At 45.1% G+C, this 26,998-nt stretch overlaps 1 protein-coding gene across 1 annotated transcript in view; it reads right to left on the bottom strand.

Annotated features, from left to right (window-relative positions):
* Positions 1-26,998, bottom strand: part of cadm1a (cell adhesion molecule 1a) — a 266,838-nt gene that overhangs the window by 63,584 nt on the left and 176,256 nt on the right. The window contains 2 exon segments of the mRNA XM_035433933.1: positions 1,926-2,072; positions 14,730-14,750. Of these exon segments, the coding sequence (XP_035289824.1) occupies positions 1,926-2,072; positions 14,730-14,750 (168 nt within the window).

Here is a 26,998-nt window from a genome sequence, read left to right as displayed (position 1 = left end):
CAGTTGTAGAGTGGAATCCACACAGTTGACCTGTTGTCAGTCTATCTTCTGAAAACACAGAAGTTTCTGGAAGGAGAGTAGGGTGGTGGCGTGATAAATGTTCGTCTGCTACCTCTCACGTTACTAAACCGAGGGGGCTGCTGAAGGTGTAAATGAATCAGAAGACGCTGCGCAGTTTGGCCTGGGTGCCGTGCCCAGCTGAAGCACTATAACATGGCGTGGCAGTGCGCCATTCGGTCTGGAATCGGGCGGGAGTCCCACTGGGCGAGTGGTCTCACCCAGGGAGGGTGGGTAAGTAGCAGGGCTTCACCCGCCTCATTGGACAAGAGGGTTTCCTGTTAGACGACTGGGCACCTGCGGCGCCTCGGCAACGGGGTGAGCCAAGGTGGGCGACTGGACATTCCAAATTGTGCAAAAAAGGAACAAAAAAAAAAAACAGGGGAAAACGGTTCCAACAAGTACCAGTGACAAAAGCGACAAGAATGCTGGACACACACTGAGCATAGGAAAGACGACGGGGTGACTTCAGAGGGGAGCGGACGTCTCTTCCCGTCGTCCAAATCTTGTCCGCATTGTCTTCCCAGGGTTTTTAATCCGGACGGCTCCGTGGGACACCCCATTTATCCTAAATGACTGCAATCAATTCTGATTACCGGGCCCAGGCACTTTGAAAGGAACCCATCAGGATGTTATTAGCCAGACAAGGGACAATTATGGCCCCCGTGGGGCCCGGACCGCCGAGAGCCGAAGCGCCATTGCAACGGTAAGTCGGGGGGGGGACAAGCCGCCGCTGTCAACGTGATGATGCGTCGCTCATGAGAGCAGTCAAAGAGACGACCCCTTAATGGGCGGAGTCGAGGAGACTGCCACTCACTCTGGGTGCTGAAAAGTCAAGGAGACCAGCGCTTAGAAGTTGAGCCGAGGATATGGAACCTAATGGGCGGAGTCAAGGACACGGCCACTCAGAGTGCAGTTGAGGTGACAGCCAATAATGGGTTGAGTTGCGCTGATTGAACTGAGCCCTGCGTGAGGCCGACAGGGACTGAAAAGATACAGCTTCTTACCATCGACAAGGAGGGAAAGGGATTTTTTTCCTTAGTTTTTCTTCCCCAAAAGATAAGAAAAAGAAAGCTAAAGCAAGGTGCATTCTGGGAGGAGCGACACGAGGCAGCTGTAAATGAGGCAGTGGCCGAGTCGTGCCTGAGCTCGGTGGGTGGCATCCAGTTTTCAAAGCGCCGACCAATCGCAGAGCGGGCCCGAGGATTTGGTGTCGGCGCCCCCTGCCTGCGGGAATGAGCTCGGTTCAGGACACCCCTGCTGCTCGCGTGGCGTGGGGTCCAGCTTTGGCGGACTGCGATGAGAGCGAGTTTCTCTCTGAAAAACACCGACTTCAGAAATGTCAGAGGCTGATTTTCCTATCCCTGCCCACAGTTTCCAGAAAAGGTTCGAGCTTCCATGCTGACATTAAGACATTATTTTACATCACCCGCTTCGCTTAGAAAACCCGCTTTATTCAGGGTGACTCACACATCTTACCTTTGACACATTATCCATTTATTAAGCTGGAAACAAAAACTCACAGAACCCACACCTTGCAATTTAGACATACACAGTGCTCAAGAGTGCAATATCTATGGCACAAATATGATTTTAACTTGTAACCACCCAGAGCCAAGTCACAAAGGGGTTTTAAAAAAAAAAAAAAAAAGAAATGACCCAAGAATTGCAGTGGAAAAACAAATACTCTCCAGTCTTTGAGTTCTGCTTCCAGCGTGAATATCCACGCATGCGACACACACTTCTCATTTTGAATCCGACAGGAGCTCGGTAAATATGCTCTTGAACAGAAAGTGGCCAGAGCGGGGTTATTTATAGGCGACAGCGATTCCGTTTCTACGGCGAGAGGGGACGTCTGGCGTACTCACGTCTGGCGTCTCTGAAGTAGATGGTCTGTCTGTAGGGGTTGAGGAGCTGGATGACGGAGTCATCGTTGTTCTTGACTCTGCAGCTGAGGATGGCCACCTCCCCCTCCACCACAGTCACGTTATCCGTCACCAGGTTCTGACTTTGGACTGGATTCAGAGGACAGAGAGAAAACAAGGAGGGGGGGGGGGAAGCTTAATCCACAATTACACTGCTGCTGGCAGGCTGGCTCAATCTGAGAGCGGAATCTACGCCAAGAAAATCTTTCAAATGTGTGCGTGCTCACACACACACACACACACATACACACAAAGGCACAAAGACACACATGCACAAAGTGATGCACGCACACACACGTGCGCGCACACACACACAGGCACGCACTTGGGCACGCACACATGCACACACACAGGCACGCGCACACACACGTGCGCACACACACACAGGCACGCACACACACACGTGTACACACACACACACACCCACGCACACAGAAAAGCCACATGGCAGGGCTAAAGAGACCCTGCAGTGGGTGTAAGTATTGATTTTCAGGCCTGTGTAATTTATGTGCGAGTCCAGTTATTGCCGCTCATGGTCGAAGCTAAAGCCCGTGGCAGGCTGGGATGTGAGGACTGTTTGATGGTGGCTTGAATCAGATGCACCAGGTGCTACATCATCCCAGGGCCACAGACAGGCGGGAGCCACTTCAGACAGCCGTCCACCAGCTCAGGAAAACGGGCTCATCAATTTAAATTATTCACTGTATGCTCTTTTTTTTAAATTCTAAAGACAGTGGGAAGGCAAGGGGGGGGGGGGGGGGGGGGGGTGGAGCTCTGTACTAAATTTATCACCAATCCTCTAAGATCTAATAGCCTCAATGTAATTGGACTCGTGCAGTTTGTGGAAAACACGATATACTGATTTGCACACCCAACCGGTTTACCTCCCTGCCCTTTAAAGTGCAGTGTAGTATAGGAGCTACGGACCTGCGCTTGCTAGTCAAAGCCTGCGGGTTGGATCCCCAGTGGCACTGCCACTGCACCCTTCAGAAGGGTACTTAACTTGAACTGCTGGAGTAAAATATCCAGCAGCATAAGTGAACAGTGTGGAACAATGCAATCCCTGCCAGTCTCTCTAGATAAGAGTGCCTGCTATACGTCTCAATGTGTACATCTCTGTGTGGGGGCGGCTAAGCAGATATTAACATAGCAAGGGATCTCCGTGTTTCTGTCCTCTGATGGTGATTTAACCCGGCCTATCACACCTGGAGTGGGCGGGGAGAGCGGCCCGCGGCCTGTCAAAGCGCGCTCTCTCAGTTCAGCGGCCGCGCGGCGGAAACGAGCGCTCCAGGGGTCATACCGCCAGGAGACGCAAGGGCTGAAGGCTAAGCGCAGCCCGCGCCACGCAGCTGGCCCGACTCGCGGGGGGAACAGGAAACGCATCTGAAAGGCTTTCGGACGTCTCCGCGGTAACTATCGAGCTTCGGCAAATCGCAGACCGGCACGCATACACGTGCACGCAAGCCGGTGTAACTCAAGATTTTCTCCATTAGCGGAAACAACAAAAACCACGGCGCCTTATTTACCCAAGGCACAATAATAGGTTTTTATATACGCATTTTTATTTAAATTATTTACCTGTTTTTTGATTGCCAGGCAACACCTTGGATCTTAAACGGCAACCATTCAAGTTCACCTCGCCTAATGCCTGCAAACCTAATTTATGTGCATCGAATTAGAAGCGCTCAACAATGTTCATAATGGAGAGTGATTCGGTCTTTGAACTCCACAGCACTAAGGAAAAATGCTGCCAATATATCACACAGGAACAGCCGCAACCAGCCTCTGAGTCACTGCAAAAGCTCTGCAGTGTCACCTTATCTAAAATTGAAAAAAATATTTTTTTAATGCAAATTAAAGCTATGCTATGAGGTCTTTTTTGTAACAAATACAACAGAAAATATCCTCTCTGAGGGGCCACTGCAATTATAGCATGGACATTCCTTATTAGTATTAAAAATGATAATAAATATTATTATTGACTGAGACACTTCTTGGATTTAATTATTATCCAGATAAAAATGACACTCGCCTAATTTACTTAATGCCGATGACTTCTAAAATTTGTTTTGTCATTTCTGGAGTGGGGGGGGTGGGTGGTATTCAGACTTAAATAGCTCACCCTGGCCAGATTTAATTTTCAAAGGAAAATAACCTTTTAGCCACTTGGGGGCGCCATTCTGTCAAATCCAGTGAGAGACGCGCACGTGTTGGATGGTCATTAACCAAGCCCAGTGGTGACCATGCAACTGCATCGATAAGGTGAGGAAGGAAAGAGATGAGAAGTAGGTAGGTTTCATCATTTCATATTTCCTTTTATATAGACTGTGCTATATATCTGGTCCATTTACACAAACTGGAAATTGGCTATTTATATATCGAACGGCTTGCGCACCAAAAAGGATGCAGGTTCTAATTGGCGGACTGCCATTAAAACAAAGGGAAACAGGGCTTCAGTAAATACCACGCTAATGAATACTGTGATTCAAACCGAGGTCGAAGGCAGAAACCAAATAAATACAAGTCTCCCTGAATGCGGGTGGCCACTGAAGAAACGGTAAACGGTTTGAGAGCGAGTAACGCAGCTGAGAAGGCCAGCAGAACGCAGTCACCCCGGGACACGGGCAGAGTGGGTGAAAGCCTGCCCAACGCCAGCGTTAAACGTGCTGAGCGAAATGGCTGCAATTAGCCCTGCGCGAGCAGGGAAAGGGCTCAGGCCGCCATTTGCATAACTCCTTCAAACAGAACCGCGGCCTTTTCTTTACGTGTAATTACCAGTGCTTGGAAATAGCACGGGGGGGGAGGGGTGAAGGGGGCTTGGATTGAGGGGGGGGAGGGGGCTCGGATGCCCGCTACCGCGGCGACAGACGGGAAACACCTGCGCGCCGCGCCGCTAGCACAGGTGCCGGCGTTGGCGGCGGGCGGAGAGGTCGCCCCGTTCTCGTCCCTCAGCGTCAGGGCTGTCACAGCTCAATTCCCCACACTGGCGCGCATGCCCCTCTCCTTCAGGTTTCCACCTCCACCCTTCCATTCCTAAATCAGCCTGTTTCATTGGCTCAGTTCACCGGCACCTTCCTTTTTATAGATAAAATGATGTCACGGCTGAATTTGCATGTATGCATGCGCGTGTATGGTGCGTGTATGGTGCGTGTATGGTACGTGTATGGTACGTGTATGGTGCGTGTATGGTGCGTGTATGGCGCGTGTATGGTACGTGTATGGTGCGTGTATGGTGCGTGTATGGTGCGTGTATGGTGCGTGTATGGTGCGTGTATGGCGCGTGTATGGTGCGTGTATGGCGCGTGTATGGCGCGTGTATGGCGCGTGTATGGCGCGTGTATGGCGCGTGTATGGTGCGTGTATGGTGCGTGTATGGTGCGTGTATGGTGCGTGTATGGCGCGTGTATGGTGCGTGTATGGTGCGTGTATGGTGCGTGTATGGTGCGTGTATGGTGCGTGTATGGTGCGTGTATGGTGCGTGTATGGTGCGTGTATGGTGTGTGTATGGTACGTGAATGGTGCGTGTATGGTGCGTGTATGGCGCGTGTATGGTGCGTGTATGGTGCGTGTATGGTGCGTGTATGGTGCGTGTATGGCGCGTGTATGGTGCGTGTATGGTGCGTGTATGGTGCGTGTATGGTGCGTGTATGGTACGTGTACATGCACGCACGCGCCAATGCGGTTGCTTGTCTGGACGCATCCCTGATAACCTGCGCAGCTGATTAGCGAGGCTGGTTAAGCCGGGGGCTTGTGCTGTGTACACACTCTGGCCTTCATGGACACAAGGCTGACAGGCACAGCCCACGAAACCGATTATTAACGAATGAAATGTGCACGAAAGCATGCACACCGCGTACACACGTACGCACGCACACGCGCACCAGCCTCACTCCCACGCGCACGCTTGAGGTCGCTGACCCCTGCCGCTCGTTCGGGCGCGAGCGTGTTGCGAAAGCCGGGGCTTGTATCCGCAGCGACGGCGGCGGCTCGGCTCAATAGCAACACGCTACTTAAGCGGCCGCCGCGCCGCGGCTAGCAAGGCCATTAAGAGGATGTTTCGTCCGGCTGCTCTTGCCTTCCCGAGCTCACCAAGGGGCATCTCTAACCAGGCGGAGCGGCCCGCGGTTCACGCCGACTCGCTATAATGCTAGCGCTGAATTACGACGCTCGCTCGCTCTCTTCTCTCTCGCTCGCTCTCTTCTCTCTCTCTCTCTTCTCTCTCGCTCTCTCTCTCTCTCTCCCTCACTCTCCCTCTCTCTCCCCCTCTCTCGCTCTCTTTCTCTCTCTCTCTCTCTCCCCTCACTCTCTCCTCTCTCTCTCTCTCACTCTCTCTCCGGGGAGCCAGCCCTTCAGGTGAGAAGGAGGCGAGCGGCGACACTGCTGACCCCCTGCGGTGGCGAGCGGTGTCCGCTAACGGTAACAACACTCTCTCTCTGATGAGCTAAATCACAAAGCCATCACAGCCCCATCATGTGGAGAAGAGGGGGGGGGGGGGGGGACGCCATCGGGCGACCGAGGCGGCTGTGTCCTTTACGCTTTTCACCCAGGCTCGCCTCCGACGTCCATTTAGGCTGTTACCGAAAACAGGGATAAATGACTCCTCTCAGATCGGTGCGGCCAATAACTACACAGTAATAACACTGAATTGGCGGTGGCTATGGTGAACTCCCCCTTTACAGTAAAGCCCTTTTAGATTCAGAAAGGCAATACAAACTGCAGGTAATATATGTGATAAGCTATTATTATTAGTCTGACTATTATGAATAATAGTAATCATCATCATCATAATCATCATCATCATCATAATAAATGGCTCATTCCTTTAAAAGATTTTGCAGGTTAGCTTAATTTTTTATTACTGTACATAAAATACCCATTGTTCTTTATATACATTCATTGTTACCATATTTTTTTCTGTTCAATTAAAAACAAAAGGACAAAAGCTTTTAACAGCTAGTGGTTATGTCGTCAAGCAAATAACTCTTTGCAGTGGTTTTTGTCATCTTGTTTAACTTGAAGTACTTGGCCTCTCAGGAATTGGAGTAACTGTCCATTGTTAAATGTACAATTTCACCAACGAAGAGAAAAATCCTCAACAAAAATGCACTGAAGTTTCCTTTCTTCCCCTCAAGGGGCGTGGAACTGAAGCAGTGATTCCCCTGTTACTACCCTTACATTTATTTAATTTAATTATTTATTTATTCATTCATTCATGCAGTCTTGTTTCACATGCAGATTGCGTGACGGTTTTTTACAAACACACCTCCTCATAGGAGCCCCGGGAAGAGACCCAGACGCCCGTACAAGGCGACGGCTGTCCCTAACCCTCACTCTCCGCACAAGGAGGCCAGGCGTTAGAGCCCATTCAAACAGGCAAACGCATCCGTAAACACCCAGGTACGCAATGCTAATGCTACGAGGCAGCTCCGATGAGCCTATCCCAGCAATCCCCCGCGCTCCACACCAGAGAGTCGGGGAAGCGAACGGATAAAGGCAGCAAGGTAAGCAACGCTAACGAGGGGGTAGGAAAGGAGAGGAGAAAAAGAAATGAGTCGGAGGAGATCGCAGTGGCTATGGGGCGCGAGAGCGGACGGTCCGGCCGGCGGCAGAAGCGCTGAGGTCAGCAGAATGCGCCAGAGACGGCCGCTCCGCTGATTAATGCGTCAGAGGGGCTGCGGCGGGCCGGCCCGGCACCAGAGGGCCCGCCATCACGCTCGCTCACTCGGAAATCTCTTTCAGGGCCAGAGGGTCTCTTTCTCCCCCTCCCTCTCTCTCTCTCTCCCCCTCCCCCTCCCTCCCTCTCTCCCTCTCTCTCTGCCTGTCTGAAAGGCCCAGTGCAGAACGTACTGTTCTGTTCCTCCTTGTCCCAGCCAATAGGACATTCTGCCCTCATCTGCCATTTGCAGACCAGCGCACAGGGCTTTCTGATTTCCTCACACCCCTGTCCTATACATATCCGGCACCGTGCGTTCAGCACCCGCCCCCTCCGCTGCTCTCGTGAGCCGTGTTTCATCATATGCACGTAAATCTGTCAATCAAAAAGCGACACCTTAGCCACAATACAACAGAGCAAGAGGCACAATGCATCAATGATCTTGCGATAACTCCAACACAACAGCACATACTTCACTTACATAATATACACTATACTAGCACCATTACATAACAATTTACACTAAAACATGCCTAGTACAGAAATAATACACTGCACCCAAATAGTCCCACTCAATAACACACACAACACAGCATACCCTGCATGAAGAAAACACACAGCAATAGTTACAAACACCACAACTCAATGACTACAATTAAATACAGTAATGCACACCTAAAAACACTGAATAAAAACACAACCTGGACTGCAATAACATACATCAAATAAAAACACACTGACCTACAATAATATACACCAAATAAAAACACTGAACTACAATAACATACACCAAATAAAAACACACACTGAATTACAATAACACGGATCCAATTAAAACAAACACTGAATTAGAATAATATAGGCTACACCCTAACAGGCTGTCCTTAACAGGAATGGCAGACTGGATTATGAGATTGTTTTGTCAGGCACGTCCCTACCTGTACCAAAAAAAAAAACATGCAGCATGCCACAGAATATGCAAAACATCACAGTTTCAAAGAAAACAAGCTTCTCTGAATCCACTGGCAGCCAAAACAGGTCAACAGAACAGACTGTGAGAAATAAGAAATGTATTATACAGATTAATGAAATATAAAGGCATAGGAGATCGGTAGCCAGACAAAAGCAGACATGCCGAGCATAATTTAGAAATTCAAATGATGAAACACACAGTCGGTGGCGCACACGCAGGTAACCGTATGCTAGCGCAACGCCAGTCAACGGAAGCAGATGAGCAGCCAAATGACACGAGTTTGACAGCTCAGACAGCGGCGGGACAGCACGGCTAAACCGCGTTTAAAGCGTCCTGCGAACTCGACAAGGAGGTGTCTGAGCCTGCTGGATAAGAGCCCGGCCTCCGCCGCGACCGCTAGATTAACTGCCGCGCGTGGGTGGATCCACATCCACATCCACACCCCCACCCCCACCCCCACCCCCACCCCACCCCACCACATCTCCGTCTATCGATCCCGGGGAAATCTCCCATTCGCTGGGTTTTAATGACAATAACAGTCCAGGAGAGACGCAGGGCCCAACTCTGCCAGCCACTCGTCCTTGAGGGTGAAAGGGGGGGGGGGGCGGACCATGGCGGGTTTATCTAAGCGGAGAAACTTTGAGCGCACGTCAAGCTTCGCTTATACGTGACGCACATCGCATCTTTCTCTTTTCCTGGTCCTTCTCCTCCTCCTCCACGTCTCCCCCTGAAAAAGCTTCTCTCTCAGACAGCAACCAGGCTGAGACTAACGATTTCGCGGGTAGTTGTGGGAGGTTCTTACAGAGAGAAACTGGAAGCACAACACCGTGATACGGTATTACGCCTCCAGAATAACCAAAAAAATCAAAAATAAAAAATGCTCCACAACGCTGTCACTGGAAAACTTTTTTTTTTGTGGAAAAGACGATAGAAAAATTAGCAGAGGCGCATAGGCGTAAACACCAAAGCAGAAGCCAGAAGTCACTATGTAGAGCTGTCTGAGCTGTCAAACACGTGTCATTTGGCTGCTCATCTGCTTCCGTTGACTGGCGTTGCGCTAGCATACGGTTACCTGCGTGTGCGCCACCGACTGTGTGTTTCATCATTTGAATTTCTAAATTATGCTCGGCATGTCTGCTTTTGTCTGGCTACCGATCTCCTATGCCTTTATATTTCATTAATCTGTATAATACATGTGGGGCTCAGGAGGTAAGACCGATTGTCTGGCAGTCGGAGGGTTGCCGGTTCAAACCCCGCCCTGGGCGTGTCGAAGTGTCCTTGAGCAAGGCACCTAACCCCCAACTGCTCTGGCGAATGAGAGGCATCAATTGTAAAGCGCTTTGGATAAAAGCGCTATATAAATGCAGTCCATTTACCATTTACCATGTAGAACAAGAAATTACTGCAGCAAGGTAAAAGCGTCTCGGCTGTGAATAATCATATTATTAGCCCACAGATGCAGTGCCTTTCAGACAACATAGTCACAGTGGGTGGTGCTGCCGCTATGTTTTCGCATAGCACCCCCCTGCATGTTCTGCGTGTTCAGATTCTGAATGTTCGCATTTACAATGCGCTCTGTGGAGAAAGGCTGCGCCGCACTAAGAAAGTTAACCGCGTGCGTTTGAGAAGAACCGTAAAAAAAGGTTAAATCCCCCCATCCCCACGCCGACCGCACAGAAATCACTCGGCTTTAATTATTAATTTCATCAAAGGCAAAATATCAAGACCCTTGCCAAGTAAAGGGTTTGTTTAGCTGGCTTCAATGCCTTTCGCTTGATTGGCTGTGGAAGAGGGAAGGCAACCAGCATTAATCAAAGGTGTTGCTAGGTTGGCGGTGGCTGAGCTGGGCATGGTGCCTGACTGAGTCACACTCCTTACTGTTCTGCCTGATCCTGGCGGTGCAAATATATCTAACCCATAAAAAATAAATAAGTAGCTCACTATTTTAGATTTGTAATCCAATGATTCACATCGGTTATGGTTAATGGTTAGTGCACATTCTCAGCTTTTATTAAAGGGTATTTTTATACATTTTGCCTTCACCATGTTGAAATTACTGCATTTTTATATATAGTCTCCCCCCCCCCCCATTTCAGGGCATCATTGTGTTTTGCACTAATGGCGTCACACGTGTTTCTGATTAGTCAGGCATTTTCATTTGCTTCCTTAGTGCAGGTAAAAGGGAGCTTTCAGAATCAGGCTTTGATTCTACCCTTTGAGTCCATTATCACTGTTTTTCTCAACATGAAGACCAGAGCTATGAGGCCATTATTAGGCTGAGAAATAAAAAAAAAATAAAAAAATATCCGGAAGACCTCTACAGTGAATACAATTAATTTTAAGGGATTTGGCCCCAAGGCAACAAAGCATCCCCACACCATCACATTACCATCACTACATTTGACAGTTGGTGTGATGTTCTTAATGTGAAATTCAGTTTTTGCTTTACGCCAGGTATAAATTGGATTTGTCGTCCAAAAAGTTCCACTTTTGGCTCAGTTGTCCATAGAACATTAACCCAAAAGGCTAGGGAATCATCCAGGTGCTTGCTACTGTCCCATGAATCCCATTTTTTCCCCTGTCTCTGTCATATTATGGAGTCAAGAACAACGACTGAGCTGAGGCTAGAGAGGCCTGCAGTTCTTTGGATGTTCTTATGGGATATTATGACTTCCTGGATGAGTTGTTGCTGCCCCCTTGGAGAACTTTTAGCAGGCTGGCCACTCCTGGGAAGATTAACAACTGTTCCAAGTGTTCTCCGTTTGGAGATAATGGCTCTCACTGGAGTTCGGTGGAGTCCCAGAACCTCAGAAATGGCTTTGTAACCCTTTACAGACAACTTTTCCCTCATCTCACCTTTTCAACAACTTTTTTCTCATCTCTTCTGGAATTTCCTTTCATCATGGCATAGTGTGCTTGTAGAAACTTTGTGGTTACTTGTTCACTCTGATGGTAAGGTTCAAGTGAGTGAGGTTTAGATTCAACAAGGCTGGCTGCAATCAAGCCTGACTGTGTTCAATCAGCAGAATCTAATTATCAATTAAATTAGGTAAATTGGTTGATTGAGTAACCAAGGGGGCAATTGTACTTTGCACATGGGTTATATGGGTGTTTGATAACTTTTTTCATTAAATAAATGAAATAATTTAACAAATGTGTTTTGTGTTTACTCAAGTTTCCCTTTGTGTAATATTACATTTCGTCTATAGATCTGAAACCATTCAGTGCGACAATCAACAAATATATAATAATAGAGGAAATCAGGGAGGGGGAATTATATATATATATACATACATACACACACATACATACAGATCAATAAAAATGTCCAGCTTTGACTAAATTTCCGTGTTCAGTACCTCAGTAACTCCAGTTCATTATTTTCCAGGAGCCCTCAGCAGGCACCTTTTGTATCCCTCAGTTACAGTTCTCCGCACTTTTTCCAGCTGTCACGGCAGGTTTGAACGGGCACAGGAGTAGCCTGTACTCTTTGGTGAAAAGCAACTGGGGGAGTGATGCTGAAGGTGCACTTGCACAGAGGTGATGACATCATTTTAGGCCCTGCTTTCCAAAAAGTTTGACTTGATGGGCACTTATAGAATTCATTGGGTGATTTTCAATGGGTTAAGATCAACAAACTGAAATTTTGTTGCAGGATCTAGATCAATGAACAGCTAGTTCTCATCTTTCAAATCAGTCCAGATTTCATCTGATAAAGACTGTTTACTCAAAATGGGACAGTGTGGACCTACAGCTTTCAGCGGAATTCTGTGTGGAGCCGTTCTTCCGATACGCACAATAAATTAGCACAGAAACAACAAGCTGTTGTGCTGTACCAAATCTGCTGAAAGGAACCATACCAGAATCTGAAGGACACATGTATTCATTATTAGAAACTCTTAATTAGTGATCATTTCAGGCTGTGGTCTTTGTAGCTCTGCTTCATGTGGCAGTGCCACCGTTTAGTTATCAGTTAGTTACAAAATAGCAAAAAGGCCTTAAATAACTGAAACAACACAAGAGTCCAATTAGCGCTTGTTATTCTCATTGTTCATTGAGGAGATTGATGGAAACAGATTTGTAAAGGCAGACTCACATTGGCACGGCTCGCATTGCTTTCTGACAACTTTAAGAGAAGAGGGAAAATTAAACACACACACACACACACACACACACACACAGAATTTCAAAAGGCTTGCTGTGCGAAATGAATCTCAGCCAAAAGCTTTCACCAACTGATGTCACCCAGTGTTGAAGATGTGATAAAGGATGACAGTAGCTTTTTAATTTAAACGGAGCGTTTATGGAAAACTCACGTTTTCATATATATATACCCACGATATACAGCAACTTTCAAAATGATTGTCCCCCTCGATAAAGATGAGCAAAAAAAGGCAGTATGAAGTAAACATCACTGATAATGAGCTACATTGTATGCTGAAAAGATCTGGAAATCATCACTGTGCTTCGTGCCAGCAGAAAACAGGGACTTGCGCGGCTATTCTATTTTTCCTTTCTCTGCAGCCGACAACATGAGTGTGTTGTGAAGTCTCAATATGAGTGGCATGCGTGAATAGGTGTCCTTGATTAAGTCCATTAATATTTACATATAGGCCATGTATATCACAATGACATCAATATCAGCAATGTAAATAATTAAGTATTTGGTCATTGGATACACGCTCTCTCTCTCTCTCTAATCTGAATTCTTAATTTTTTTTTTTTAGAAGGGATGCAGGTGCTTTTTTTCCTTAAAAGGAGAGCGGAGAGTCCGCCGTCCTTTTCTTTCGAAAGAGGAAAACAGAGAGGGCAACAATTAGAGATGGGATCGTAGAGAGCCATGGCAGGGGAATCGAACCATCAACCGCTTGGGGGGGGGACTCGTATCATTCCTGAGCCGGCCGGCCTCCGGACTGCACGACAGGCCTCGCCAGCTTCACGTCAGCGTTAATGAAATGTTTATTAAATTCAGACTGGTACCACACGAAACGTATCGCAGACCCCTCTCTGTAATTACCTCAGAACGCTGGGGACCGCATCTCCAAATGAGGTCAGCGATGACTGTTCAGATGACAATCGCTCTGTGTACATGCTGATCGCTGTAGGACGCTCGGCTTTCACATGATTGCGAGAGCTCTTCTGGCAAATTTTAGTACTTCACCTCATAATTTCCACTTTGCATTCTTACTGTTTTTTGCGAAATAACTCCATGATGCGCTACAATGATTTTTGTAAGCAGATAAGCTAAAGCAACCTAGCCGAGCTCACGTGGATTTGTCAACCTGGATTCGCGAAGATCAGTCCATTTGTCTTACGTCACCTTCTAGTACTCAACAGGTATAGGCCTAATGATCACATTTTTTGTGCATTTCAAACAAGTTTCATCATCGGCTACAACAGTTCATAAGAATCTTATGAAAATGAATGAAATGCTTGTCATTTGCTTACATTATTCAGGTTTTAGACTTGAAACGACTACCAAAATACTGGAACATTCATTTGCATCAGTAATTCCACTCTTCATCATCCCCCCCGATTAATTCCTAATTCTACCCAAATTTCACCCAAACAGCAATATGTGGTTGTTCCTGAGGTTGCAGATAGGTGAGAAAGAAGTGCATTATTGGAGATAATTGAAAAAAAATTTCTACATCCTTTCATTCATAACTAAAATGAGTGGCAACATTTTTTAAAATTACATATGGGTAAAATTATGCCTTTAAAATGTTCAAATGAACTCTACAGAAGTTTCCTTGTTTTCTTATGTGGAAGGATACACTCTTTTGTATAGGAACAAAATGACTGTTACAAACCATGTAACCATACTTATCATACAGTCTTTGTGGTGAAATCAAAGACCAACAATTAACATTCATGCACACTGGTAATGCAGCCATTCTAAAAGGGATAATTAGCACTATGGGGAAAGCAACTACAGTTTAATTGCTTCTTGTACCGTACCATCTACTGGTAAAATGAGAAACTTCAGTTATCGAGAGGGAGCCCTGCAGAGCCAGTCAAAAACATCATCATTTCTACGACTGAATGAAGTGAGTGGGAAAGTGAAAGAAATAGACAGAGCAAGTAATGAGATGAAAAAGAAACGAAAGGGATTGCATACCTTGGATGTTCTGTGCAGCTCCTGTGCGCATCAAAAGGAGAGGGGGGGAGAAAAGATAGAGAAAATAGGTGTGAAAATCGGCCCTAATCAGCAATTCACCCAGGTAGCGGAAATCACATTACAGGAGCGCTTCAGTGTTCAACGCCCTTTTATAACAAATAATGAGGTGTGAGCTCTCCCCTCATTCATTTACCACACAACACTTTTCACTTACTGTAGTGCACGCTGGTTCAGAATGTTCCGGAATAAAAGGGGAATGCTCAAAAATAGCTTACTCTCCTCATTCAGAGGTTAAGTAGAATGCACATTTCAGTACGACTGGAACGTGTAAGACTGGAACAATGGAAAGCATGCAAATCACAAAGACAGTGGAGGAATTTCAGCAGTTTAACGGTGGTTAATTTCCTCCTTCCTAATTGTTCCTTGGGACGGTTTAACAGCAGGTGGTTGTTTACGTGAAAGGTGGCCAAAAAGTTTCCCAAATGCTCGAAAACCCCCTAACAGGATTGTGCTGCTCTTTACAAGGCATTATGTGCATGTCACACTTAATCCAGTTATAGTTCTTAAAGTACATCTCTTCAATGCAGTATACCAGAAGGGAGCAGTAACACTCTAAAATGTATTCCAATGTGAAACAGTGTTCAGGGCCAAGCCGCAGTGAATACACTACAGAACATGATCATCCCACTGCTCAAACATAATAAACAAAATATAATTCATGATGTCCTGCCAGACTAAATTTTCCACATAATATTTACTATTAATTTCAGATATGTGGCAGTCATAGGTGGGTGGCCCACCAACATGAAAAGTAATGAACAGGAACTAGGTATATCACATTTCATATATATATATATATATATATATTGTTAAACCATCTAGTTATGTAACGCAGGATTGTGGAAGTGGCATGAGAAAGCCACTACAACGACTAACTTTGACCTTGTTGCCTGAAAACCAAGGAAAACCGCACTGGAAATAAGCAGTATTTATGCGTGTCGTTATGAATAATTATCACTCGGTCTCAAATATACATGCCGTTTTTTTTTTTTTAATATGAATTTTCACCCATCCAACCCAACTGTGGAGGACAAAGCCTGTGCTACTGTAGGTTTCATAAAAAAAGACTGATTGTGTCAGGAAAAAATCATGGATAGAATGATCTCTCCCCCTCCCCCACCCATATCAGCTTCATCAGCAAGACATACTGTATAAACGACACGCATCGGTAACATTCCTGGTGTCTTGAGAAAACTCAGTATGATTAAACATGCATATGTGTTTCTCAAAGTGTGAATTAAGTAGCTCTTTATAGCAAAAAGAAACCAAGACACGTGTGAAAGCACTGATAAGAGGTGTCAAGTTTATATATATAAATGCGTGTCTGGGTGTGTGTGTGTGTGTGCGTGTGTGTGCGCGCGCGTGCGTGTGTAAAACTTTAATAAAAACCAATAACACTAGTGAACATAGCCTTGACATTCCTTTATGAAATCCCTTCACAACAGCTGCGGCTGCAAATGAGCAGTTGCTACCCATAATGCACTGCACCCTTGCATAGTTAACACCTTTTAGACCACTTTAACCAAGGACTGTCAGCGGTTTTTCTTTGAGACAGGTTTAGATTAGAAACCAATTTTCTCTCCAGCGTTTGCCAAATTTCAATCACGGTGACACACTCATTATCCAATCTTGGTGGCAAGGAACCAAGCATGCAGAACATCAGTGAGGGAAATAACATCCTCCTCTCCTCATAACTGTTATTACTACCATTACTACTACCATTATGACACTGTAGCAGTGGTAGCAGTTTTTAATTTTGGGGAGCCGTGTCTATTAATCAACTAGAATGCACGGAATAAAGTACAATTTTCATCAGCTGAAGTGTACAAAATCATGCGCGGTTGTGATGTCTGAGAAATAATTTCTCTGTTGACCACAATGGGGAAAAAAATAAATGAGAAAATTAAATAGATTTTTTCGCATCAACATGCAATTCAAACAGTGTGCAATAAATGCGTCTTTCTAGGACTTTTGGATTTAAGATTTAGGAGAGAATCCAGTAATTATTCATAGAGAGAGATGTCAGACCACAGACTTCAGTTCACAGATATGCCAGATAACTCAAAGGCCAGCCATTTACCTCAAACTACCTGTTTATGGCAGATCACAGCTCTAAATTATATTAAAAAAAACATGAGTGAGCAGTATATTCAAGAGGGGCCATTTAAAGAACTTGAAAACTACTGTACACAGACTTGTGTGTTGCGTATCATTGACATTTAAGAACAAATTCAGACGTCTTCCTGCTTAAGAAGCAGTTGTAAAAAAGTAAGCATGGTTTAATATTGAATAGAATTATTGGAAGCACTGGGGCTGCCCATTTGAAAAATAAACTTCCTTCAAGACATTGAATACAGTATATTTTAAATCAAGTGCAGAATTTCACTACACTGCGGTCGCAACACAAAGCTGTCCAAACACTCCGCTTTTCAATAAAAAGCTAATGGGATTTCATCCAACTCATACTTTGACATCACAATCTTTCTCGGCCTTGGCCCTAGTGTGAAAGAACGTACCAGTAAAAACTGCCTTTCAAATTTATCAGAAGAAATAAAAAAAAATAAAAAAGATAAAACTGATGGAATAAATAATATGCAGTGCAAACATTAACAAGACAAAGGGCTGGCAACTCAACAAGACTCAGTGAATCAAACGTGGTCTCTTCCCCTACTAAAGATTCCAGTCGTGGCCCAGGGGTGATGCTATGAAAGTGTAGGGAGGTCTTTGAGGGCCCAGGGCCACCCTGAGAATCAGACAACCAGAACACCAGGGTCCTGGAGAGAGGCAGCTGTGTTGAGTTGATGCCAGCTGGGGGGCGAGGGTGGGGGGTAACTCTGCCTGGACCGGGTCCCTGCGGCCCTGCCTGGGCCCTCTCCCCTGGCGCCTCCCAATGCCTCCGGTGAGGGCCGAGTTCTACCCCCCAGGAGAGGTTAAACGCTCTGGCTGCGGGAGATACATTAAACATGAGCCATTTCCAATGAAAGGGTGCTGTTGCTTTAGAACAAAAGGAGAATTTATGGGGGTGGGGGGTGTCAGTGATCCTGATCTGCATTAATGCCCCCCCCCACCCCCCCCCTTTACATTCATATGTGTGGAAGAGTACTTCACAGCAAGTTTCACTGTGCAAGCCAGATACAGAGAGCCAGAAGGGCAGGATCATGTGCCAGGGCACTGGTGTCAATGGCTCCGCACTAACAAGACCTGGCTGGGGGGGGGGGGGGGGGGGTGTGTGTGGAAACTTTCATCACTATCAACACCAAGTACTATTTCAAACATCAGCATTCTTTTGTTCTTTCGGCTCCTCATTGTTATAAACCGCAATGCAGAATAGCAAATGTGCCACACAATTCTGAGGATGAAGAAAAGTATCACAACAATGAATAATCATCACACTGTCAACCGCGAAAAGGGAAAGGGGGGAAAGGCCTGCCTGGATTTCATCGTACATTTTATTGCTGTATGTAATGCGTACACGAATGACCTCAGGCCACATTTGTAAAGTAAACCATACAAACCCCCCAGGGATGCGCAACCTTTGTTTTAATGTGAGCTCCAGGTAAGCCTAAGTGCTTAATGTAGGTGTGGAGGGTAGCTAGGGTGGATAACAGGGGGATAAATAAGTGCTTTTTCCTTTTCCTTAGGTGATCCTTACTGTGTAAAACAGCCCCATGGAGACCTGCTCCCCAGCACCTCCCAGAGAGTGAATTTGAGTGTGGCCTCCTCCCACCACAGGAAGGAGGTGGGGCAAAGGGACGCCACTCCATCCGTTCCAGGCTTCTCCTCGCCTTTGATCGGGTTCAAGCCACCTTGGGCAGAATATGCCCTCTTAAAGCAGACTTAAAATCATGCTTGGGCATGTGTGTGCACTATCAGAGAACTTTCAAAACACAATATCAATAAACATTCACACAGAAAGGTATAATTCAGTGGCACAGTAATGAAATTGTATCTCGTGCCTCCTGACAACATCACACAGAGGCAACGTTTAAAGATGAAAAAGGACTGGTCCTAGAATTGATCCTTGAGGGACACCACATATGACCTCAACACTAGCTGAAGAATGCTTGCCCAAGTTAAAGAAGGATCGGTCAGTTAGGTAGGTCCTAAACCAGTTAAGAGCAGAGCCTGTGGCACCCACTTATTTGTCCAATCTGTCAAAGAGAACTGAGAGGTAAACGGTGTCAAAAGCAGAACTTGGGCCCAATACCACAAGAACAGACAGAATTTTGGTGTCTGAGGTCATTTCCTACCATTACAAGTACAGTATATGTACTGTGGCTGCATCTGAAACCAGACCAGAATTCCATTCTGAGTTCCATTAGAGGTTAAAAACTCATTCAGTTGTTTGAGCACTGATTTCTCACAGATCTTACTGAATAAAGGTAAGTTGGAACAAAATTATTTGAAAAGAACAAAAGACTAAAGCCGGACACCCACCGCACGCGTTTCGACCCCAAGTGCACTACGCGCGTAGCTGAAGCGTAGTTGAAGTACTGTTATTACAACAGCAGCGGGCGACGTCGTCTCCACCAGATGCGAACGCGTCGCGAACCGGCTGCGAAGCTCGCGCGACACAAGCGAACTGAAGCGTAGTTTTTCGCTTCCGTTCTATTTTTTCGGCTTGTCGCGCGTCACATGGCCTGTTTATACACAGAAATATGTTCTAAAATGCTAGGTATACATGCTCTGATTTATATTTCATCCTTATATTACTGGGGGTGTGTCCCTAGTTCCCTCCCAGATATTTTATAAGCAGCTAAAAAAATACAAGCCTTTTCGTTTTTGTATTGTCCTTGCAGAAAAAACAAACAAACAAAAAAAAAAACTGGAACCTGGGGAAAAGGCAAACTTAGTTTCGCCATCTTATTTTGCGGAGGGGGTGGGGTAAATTTGAAAATACAACACAGAAAGACGTAGCCTATTGAATGATGTAGAAGTGAATGCACCGAGCAGCGGTTTGTTAGCTTGAGTGTTGGAAGGTAGTTTTTAACCAACCATTGCTCAGCCTATTTGACTTCTCCAATGTCTTCGTTCGCCGTGCTTTCAAAAAGGGCTTGTTAATAAAAATCAGATAATCCACAGAGCTTTAAAAAATCAGATTATTTAATGGTCTTGCCGATGAAAATGCACCTATTTTATAAATGAAGTTGTAAGCAAGCCTTTATTGCACTTGTACTTCAAAGCTTCCGGTGTTCATGGCGTTGTGGTGTTCATATCCCTTCAAGATTAAACTGTTACGCTATCTTTTTGATGATTAGCTGATTTTACTAAATCTGATCCTATAAATGTTTTGACGTGAATGACAAGACAACACAGGAATTCCCAATGGTTGATAACGGATTATTTATTATTATTATTATTATGATCATTACATATTCTTCATGAAATTGGCACGCTTGTTAACCAAGCAAATAAATTAATACAGTTTGAGATTGATTATTATGCAGGCTACATTGCGATTTAAGCTTATGGTAATTCTTTAAAGCGTTTACTTTGTCACGTATTTACATGTGTTAAAAAATATTACCAAATTAACAGACTGAAAAAGGTCTCTCACCAAGTATTCACTTACCCATAATCAACAGTCGTGAACAAACGTGAAATACACGATGTAATCCCACTGCAGACTGCGAGAGCTACTAGGAATATAGAGCTTTAAGCAAGCCTTTGCGCGACACAAACGGAACCAGTGGTGACACGCTACGCGCCGCGCCGCTTTGCCGTGCTGCTTAAGCGACGCGTGCGGTGGGTGCCCGGCGTAAGACTTTCGCCAAAGCAGCGAGAGCAGCGAGAGCAAATGGAATCTCCCCTGTCTGAAGAGAGTACATTAGCAGTACTTACTGTAAGACATTGTCAGATAGAGCACTAAAAACATTTTTCAAAAGGAGGTGGGGATGGGGTCTACAAGACTAGCTGAGTAAGGTAATAACTTTGCGCAGCACGTCATGTTTAATCATTTCTAAAGTATCTAAGATGCCTCTGCATAAAGGAATAGGGATGCTCTATCACATCAAAGGAGATTACAAAACCAGAACATAATTGTTCAACTTCAGCGCTGTAGCAAGTAGCAAATTCTGTGATTTCGGTCACTTGTCTGGGCAGGGAGAGAATTGAGAATTTGGTTGATAATGGAAAAAAGCTTTCTGAGGTTATTATAATTATCAGCTATCATTTTTGGAAAATGTTGCTGTCCAGCACATTTAATGGCCTTATTAAAGGCCACTAGTTGGCCTCTAAATATATCAATGCGTCTGTAGCTTACTTTTCCTCCCACTCTGTTCCACCTTGCGACAACAGCACTTAAGCTCAAGGATTTTTTAGTTTCTCCGCTGTGGTTTCTGTTTTTAAGAAATCTTTTTTTTTTTACCTTAATGGCTACTGTGTCGATAGCGGTTTTGAATTTAGTATTTTTAATCACTAACTAATTCAGTGCAATTGGATGGAAAAAAACGAATTTTGAAGGGTACAGAGAGTAAACTGCTGAGATAACATAGGGGCAGTGTAACACTTGCATAACAGTACGATCTGTACTGAGCTGTTTAAAATCAACCATGACACCAAAGAATATACACAAGCAGTGAAATATGGCCGTATCATCAATTGGTAAATCACTAATATCAAGTCCTCTAGAAATGACCAAATCCAACCTATGGCTGTGGTTGTGGGTCATGCAGAATGAAGGCCACGGAATTCAGCAGGCCAAACAGTTCAGTCCACATGCAAATTAAAAACCCCAATGATGATAATTCTGTCATAGTCTGAGTAGATACTAGACAGGAGTCTTTGTCTTTAATACATATCCTAGAACAGGTAGAGTGTAACACCATTAACGCATTTAAAGCTATAAACACAAATAGCGGTAATTTCATACCACCCAACCCTACTGTGTTTTCCTGTGGGACTCACAAATTTCACTGCCTTACAACGGGCTCCTTTCCTTCGCCATTTCTCACGCCTTTCTATCTGAGACTACGCTGGGAAAAAAGGTTTCTAATTGAATTGTTTAACATCACGTCTACAGAATTATACAACTGCAACTGGTGCTTTGTAAACTTAAATAAATGTTGATGTTCTTAAAGGGACCGATCCTCAACCTTTCCGACAAAAGGGACCAAACGTTCAGCTGAACTTCAGAAATACGTCTGGCTCTTGAAATACAAAGGTCATATTACTCATAATTGATCTCAGAATGGCTTGCTTAACTCTATGAAAAAAAGCATACTTAATTATCTGCTCAAATGAAACACACTCGCGCCTGTGACGTGCCGACTACACATTTTTACGACGCTGAATTCTGCTACTTCCGGTCGCATTCACAATTTATTTCAAATGGCGCTCAGGGTGGACGGGGCCACGGGAGCCAACGATCTTTCAGTATGAATGCTGGTCGCAAAAGCATTTGAGCGAGGTCAAAGTTCAGGCTGGTGCTGGCAAACTGAAATGTTCATTTTTCATATTTTCTCTCCCTTTCCTTTACTCCGTCCTCACTCGCTATATTTTTCTTTTTTAACTCGCGGGATTACCAGGCACCTAACCTGGCTTTGGAGGCTGAGGGAACATTGGTGGGATGATTGTAAATTGAATTTGCTGGCTCCAGTTGCCTGCACTAATGTAATCGCTCGCTCGGGAAAATCGGAGCCATAGCTGCAAAGTAACATACATCCTCGACCGAATGGAGCTTATGGCTGAATACGGCGGGTCCCCTGAGTCCACACTAAGGTACAGGAAAAGCGTAGCTAATAAACACATAGACCGACGCAGAAGAATATGCCATATGCCATTCCACTGATTTATTTATTTTCTGCTCATTTCTTTCAAGGTAAAACAAACTATTTATTTTTTTGGCATAGCAGGCCACCAGTGATGTGTGATTTACCAGCCTGTATGGAGAACATCGTGCTGGACCACCGAGCAGGCCTTACTGTCGAGCCCTGTGAAGGCTGTGAACAATTTTAGATTTTAGTTGTTCAGTGTGACTTCTGATCAAGACCGCTGTGTGGTCCATCTCTAAGACTCCCTTAGTGCTGCCTGGGTATTCTGCAGTGGCCAATCCTGGCACAGACACGGGCGCAGAAGCAGTAGCACTCCAACGGCGCGGTCGTTTATAAAAACCCACAGAGCGAAACTCCTCCCACTCCGGGTTCCTCGTCAGCTCGACAAATGGGAGCGCGTGTGGCCTTCCATACGCTCTCATGTCTCACCCCCATTACGGCAGGATTGATGGGGCCCCCAGACCTGGCCGATGGCATTTAACAAAGTTAATATCGACGCGCTGGTTCCTGAGGAGGTGCGGTGGGTGGCGTCGGAGGAACTAGGTCACCTATTGGCAGTGGTCGGGTCCTGGGCGGGGGGGGGGGGGGGGGGGCGGCCGAATTGTCCAATCTCAACCGTGAACCTGACGCCGCAGCTCAATAAAAGTAAGGATACCGCTCCCGATCTGTGACAGCAATGACCCCCCCGAGTGCCAGCTCACGCCCAGAGGTGAAGAGACCGGCCGGCCAATCTGCAGCGGGTCGCAAAGCGAGAAAGAATAATCTAACTCATCCCCCCGGGCCGGGGGGGGGGGGGGGAATCAAATCAAATCAAAATCTTTCCGAGAGCTCTTTCTCCAGTTCTGAGGGTCATCGTGTTCCTTGATGATAAGAGCTACACAAAAATAACAAAAACACCCATTTATTCTCGAAACCTTCCAGCAGCATTACTTTCACACACCCACCCCTTCCTCCGATTATGATGGCACAAAAGTACATTGTGGAAAACTCAGATCTCCGGGAAAGAGCTCTTAATGTACAGCTGTTCTTGCACTGCCGTGTGAAAGAAAGGAATCCATTACTTTTTCTCCCCACTATTTTCTTGTCATCTTGTTTGGTTTTTTCTTGTGCCGGGCTCGGCCATTATTTCCCCTTTAAAAGCATATCAAAACAGACCTCGCGCTGGAAACTCATTTTACAGCTTGTTAGAAATATTAAATGAATGGTCAATTTTTGTAAGGTAATGAAAACGAGGGCCATTGTGAGTAAAATTAATGGAGGATTTCATCATTTGATCACCATGGCGCAGAACGGAGGCTCACCAGCCTAATTTGAGTAAAACCTGATAAAGGAGAACGAAGAAAGCTGGTAAATTGGCTGCAGCGACGTTAAAATATGAGAGAAGGTTTCAGTTCTTTTGCACGTATTCACAATATGTTTTTGTATACATCACTGAAATTTCCAATGTATTTAAAATACTAGGTATTAAATGATATACACAAATTCACTTCCCAACTTCCAAACATACTTCATGCTATCAGAGGGAACAAGGTATTTTTTCGAGGGCAATTTATGTGCGCCAAGAAGAATTTTAACAAGGGAAACAAAGTGAGAAAAATACACAGCAACTCTGGGAAGGGGGGAAAAAGAAGAAGGAAAAAAAAAAAACTCTGTGACCCAAGAAATTCATTGGAGCGAATTTATGGACGACTGGCCCAGTGAGCTGCCTGCTGGCAGATAGGCTGGTCATATACGCATATATGAATAAAATAAACCTTTGTTTGTTTCTGTTCTGCTGTGAGCTGTGTTTTTCCAGAAACTTCTCTCAACCTCTTTTCTAGAGGTCAGGGAGTCCTTTTCCAGCACGCGCATACGCACCAACTTGCATATGCTTAAGCGCAGGTGCACACACACGCGCACGCATACACACATGCACACGCTCACGTACACGCATACACACAACAACAACAACACACACACACAATCTAGGTTTCTCCAAGCTATGGCCACATAGTTATGTGGCTGGGTCATCTGTCTATGGTCTGAGTGACAGTGGGGTTGGTGGAGGAGGACCCTCTGGGAGATGTGCTGCACTTTTTTTCCATTAAGAAGTTGGAAGCGAAGACTGAAGACACAAAAAAACATCCAGAGAGGGACGTGTATCTGGTCACACACTGGCAATTTTTAAAAAATCAGAAATGGACAGTGCGTGCTGTCACAATGTTGTGTCTTGCTCAAAACTAGGACCACATCCATTAACACATACTTTAAACAACACCTTAAAAATGCTATTTTTGGGGGGAATAGACTCAAAATCCTTGATAAAGTCATCCATTGCCACAGTACATATTTGTACTGGGTTAAAAAGCTTACATGTATAGCATAAATGGACACGAAAATGATGAGGCATCTGCCATACTTTATACTAAATAATGTTAAAAATGTTTAAAAAAAAAAAATAAAAATACTGATTACTTCAGTTAGATTTTGACCTCAATTAAAGCTAATGACAACATGCTATCTACTTTTTTTGTTGGTCCAACACAGCATTTGCTGTTAAGTGACCACTGAGCTTGAGATTGTAGCTTAGAACTGTCAGTCAACATAAACGACAAAGAGCAACGCACTGCGTCTGACAGCTTAAGACAAGACCTGTCATCTCGACAACATGTTTTAACGCACAGGTCGACAGTGAACCATAGCAATCAATGCTGAGCTGCGTTTTGAAAGCATGGACGTTTCGAGAGCAGTTTGGCAGAAGTTCGGAGATGCGACTGGCTGTGGGAGCACCCGGACGACCACTTGGGTGGCTACAGATGAGGCTCGACTCACTGTTAGGGGCGGGAACGGCTGCATGAATTTTGTATGAGAAGAATGGATTTGTGGGTAATGGACACCTGGAGGCTCCAAAAAGGGACAAACGTCTAAACAATTCAGACTAAGTGGCCACAAAAAGGTATCAAATGTAATTAAAACACCAGCACATGAAATGTACAGCACCTGAAAAGTCAAAAATGAAAGCAGCTGCTGTGTGGGGGGGTATGCAGGCATCTCCAAAGACCTAACCCCTCCCCCAGGCAGAAACCGCCACAGTTTGATGTCCGCCTGCCCAGCTCACCGGCTTTAATCTTTTTATTATTTTAAGGTGAGAAATGTTAACAGAAGCGCTCGTAAACATTTTAATGTTATGTCAATAACCAGGAGCTGCCAACTCTCACACTCCTGGCGAGAGACTTCGGCCTCTGTCTCCTGCTCACTCTACCCAAACACATTTCACGGCAAATAAAAAGGCCGCAGCTATAAACAAAGCTGCTCTCTGATTAAACAAATTATGTATCAGCTCACAGGACAGCGTGAGATTGGTCTGCAATCCCCCCCACCCCACCCCCACCAAAAAAAAAAAACACTAAATCTCACTGACCAAAGCTGGCAACACAATAACAAATAACTAAAATGTTATAAAAATGGGCTTTCACATTTCATTAATAGTTTATTTCATTAAAGGTTAGCACTGCATTGGTAGCAGCAGCATTGGTCACCAGCATTTTCGCTAGCAAATGAGTCTGCTCACGGTTGAATGCTTTTGTTTCATAATATCTAATCATATGACGTCAAAAGTAACAATAGCTTTACTTCTAGGGTGCTTGAACATATCGACCTGATATGTACTGTCGGGTGCTTATTCACTTATTCCTGTCCCGCTGTTTTGTACAAAGCAAAGCCAGAGAAAATGCTCTGCAATGAATTTAAGTGGGTTTACATCAGGCTTCACTGGGGAAAAAACGCCTGTTGAGTCTACTTGAGTAAACGCAAGAAAAAATCCGCTTGCTATCATGTGCAGAAACTTATACAATGTCCCACCCCTAAATAAGAACTTTTCAGACAGGAAATTGAAGCCTTAAAACGTCAAACTTGAGGAAGCATGTTAGAAATGACCAGTGTAATAAGTGAATAGAAGAAAATGGGAAATGTAGCAAGATGAATGACAGCAGAGAGTCTTCGCCATTGCAGTGAAATGCAGATGGCAGGGACGCTTGGCTGTCGATAATGCACATTTTCCACTCGGAAAAGGCAACAACCTGGGAAATTCCACGGCGTCCACCTTTGCTAACCTACAATACAGTAAGGCCATTTTCGTGTTTATGGCCTTGTAACACAAAATCAATTCGCAGAAGACAAAGGGTATTGACTGACGCAGAATTATTCTTCAATTAACAACAAAAAAACAACCATCATAGATAAACGCTGGCACCGGAGAGGTTTTTATTGTGTTCGGTTATTTTTTTAGCTGTATTTTTTAAAAAGACGAGCCCTTCAGTGAGCGCAAACCTCCTGGGACTTAAAGCATTCACCATAAAATCAATACTTTCCCCCGAACAATGGACTCAATGCTGACTATAGAGAGCCCCGCGCTCCGGTACAGTATGTGTTGTGTTGACCCCAAGAGGGGCACTAAAA

The sequence above is a fragment of the Anguilla anguilla genome, chromosome 9, assembly GCF_013347855.1.
Source record: "Anguilla anguilla isolate fAngAng1 chromosome 9, fAngAng1.pri, whole genome shotgun sequence".
NCBI lineage: Eukaryota > Metazoa > Chordata > Actinopteri > Anguilliformes > Anguillidae > Anguilla > Anguilla anguilla.
The sequence above is the reverse complement of the archived record's forward strand: the minus strand, read 5'-3'. Positions and strand labels throughout refer to the sequence as shown.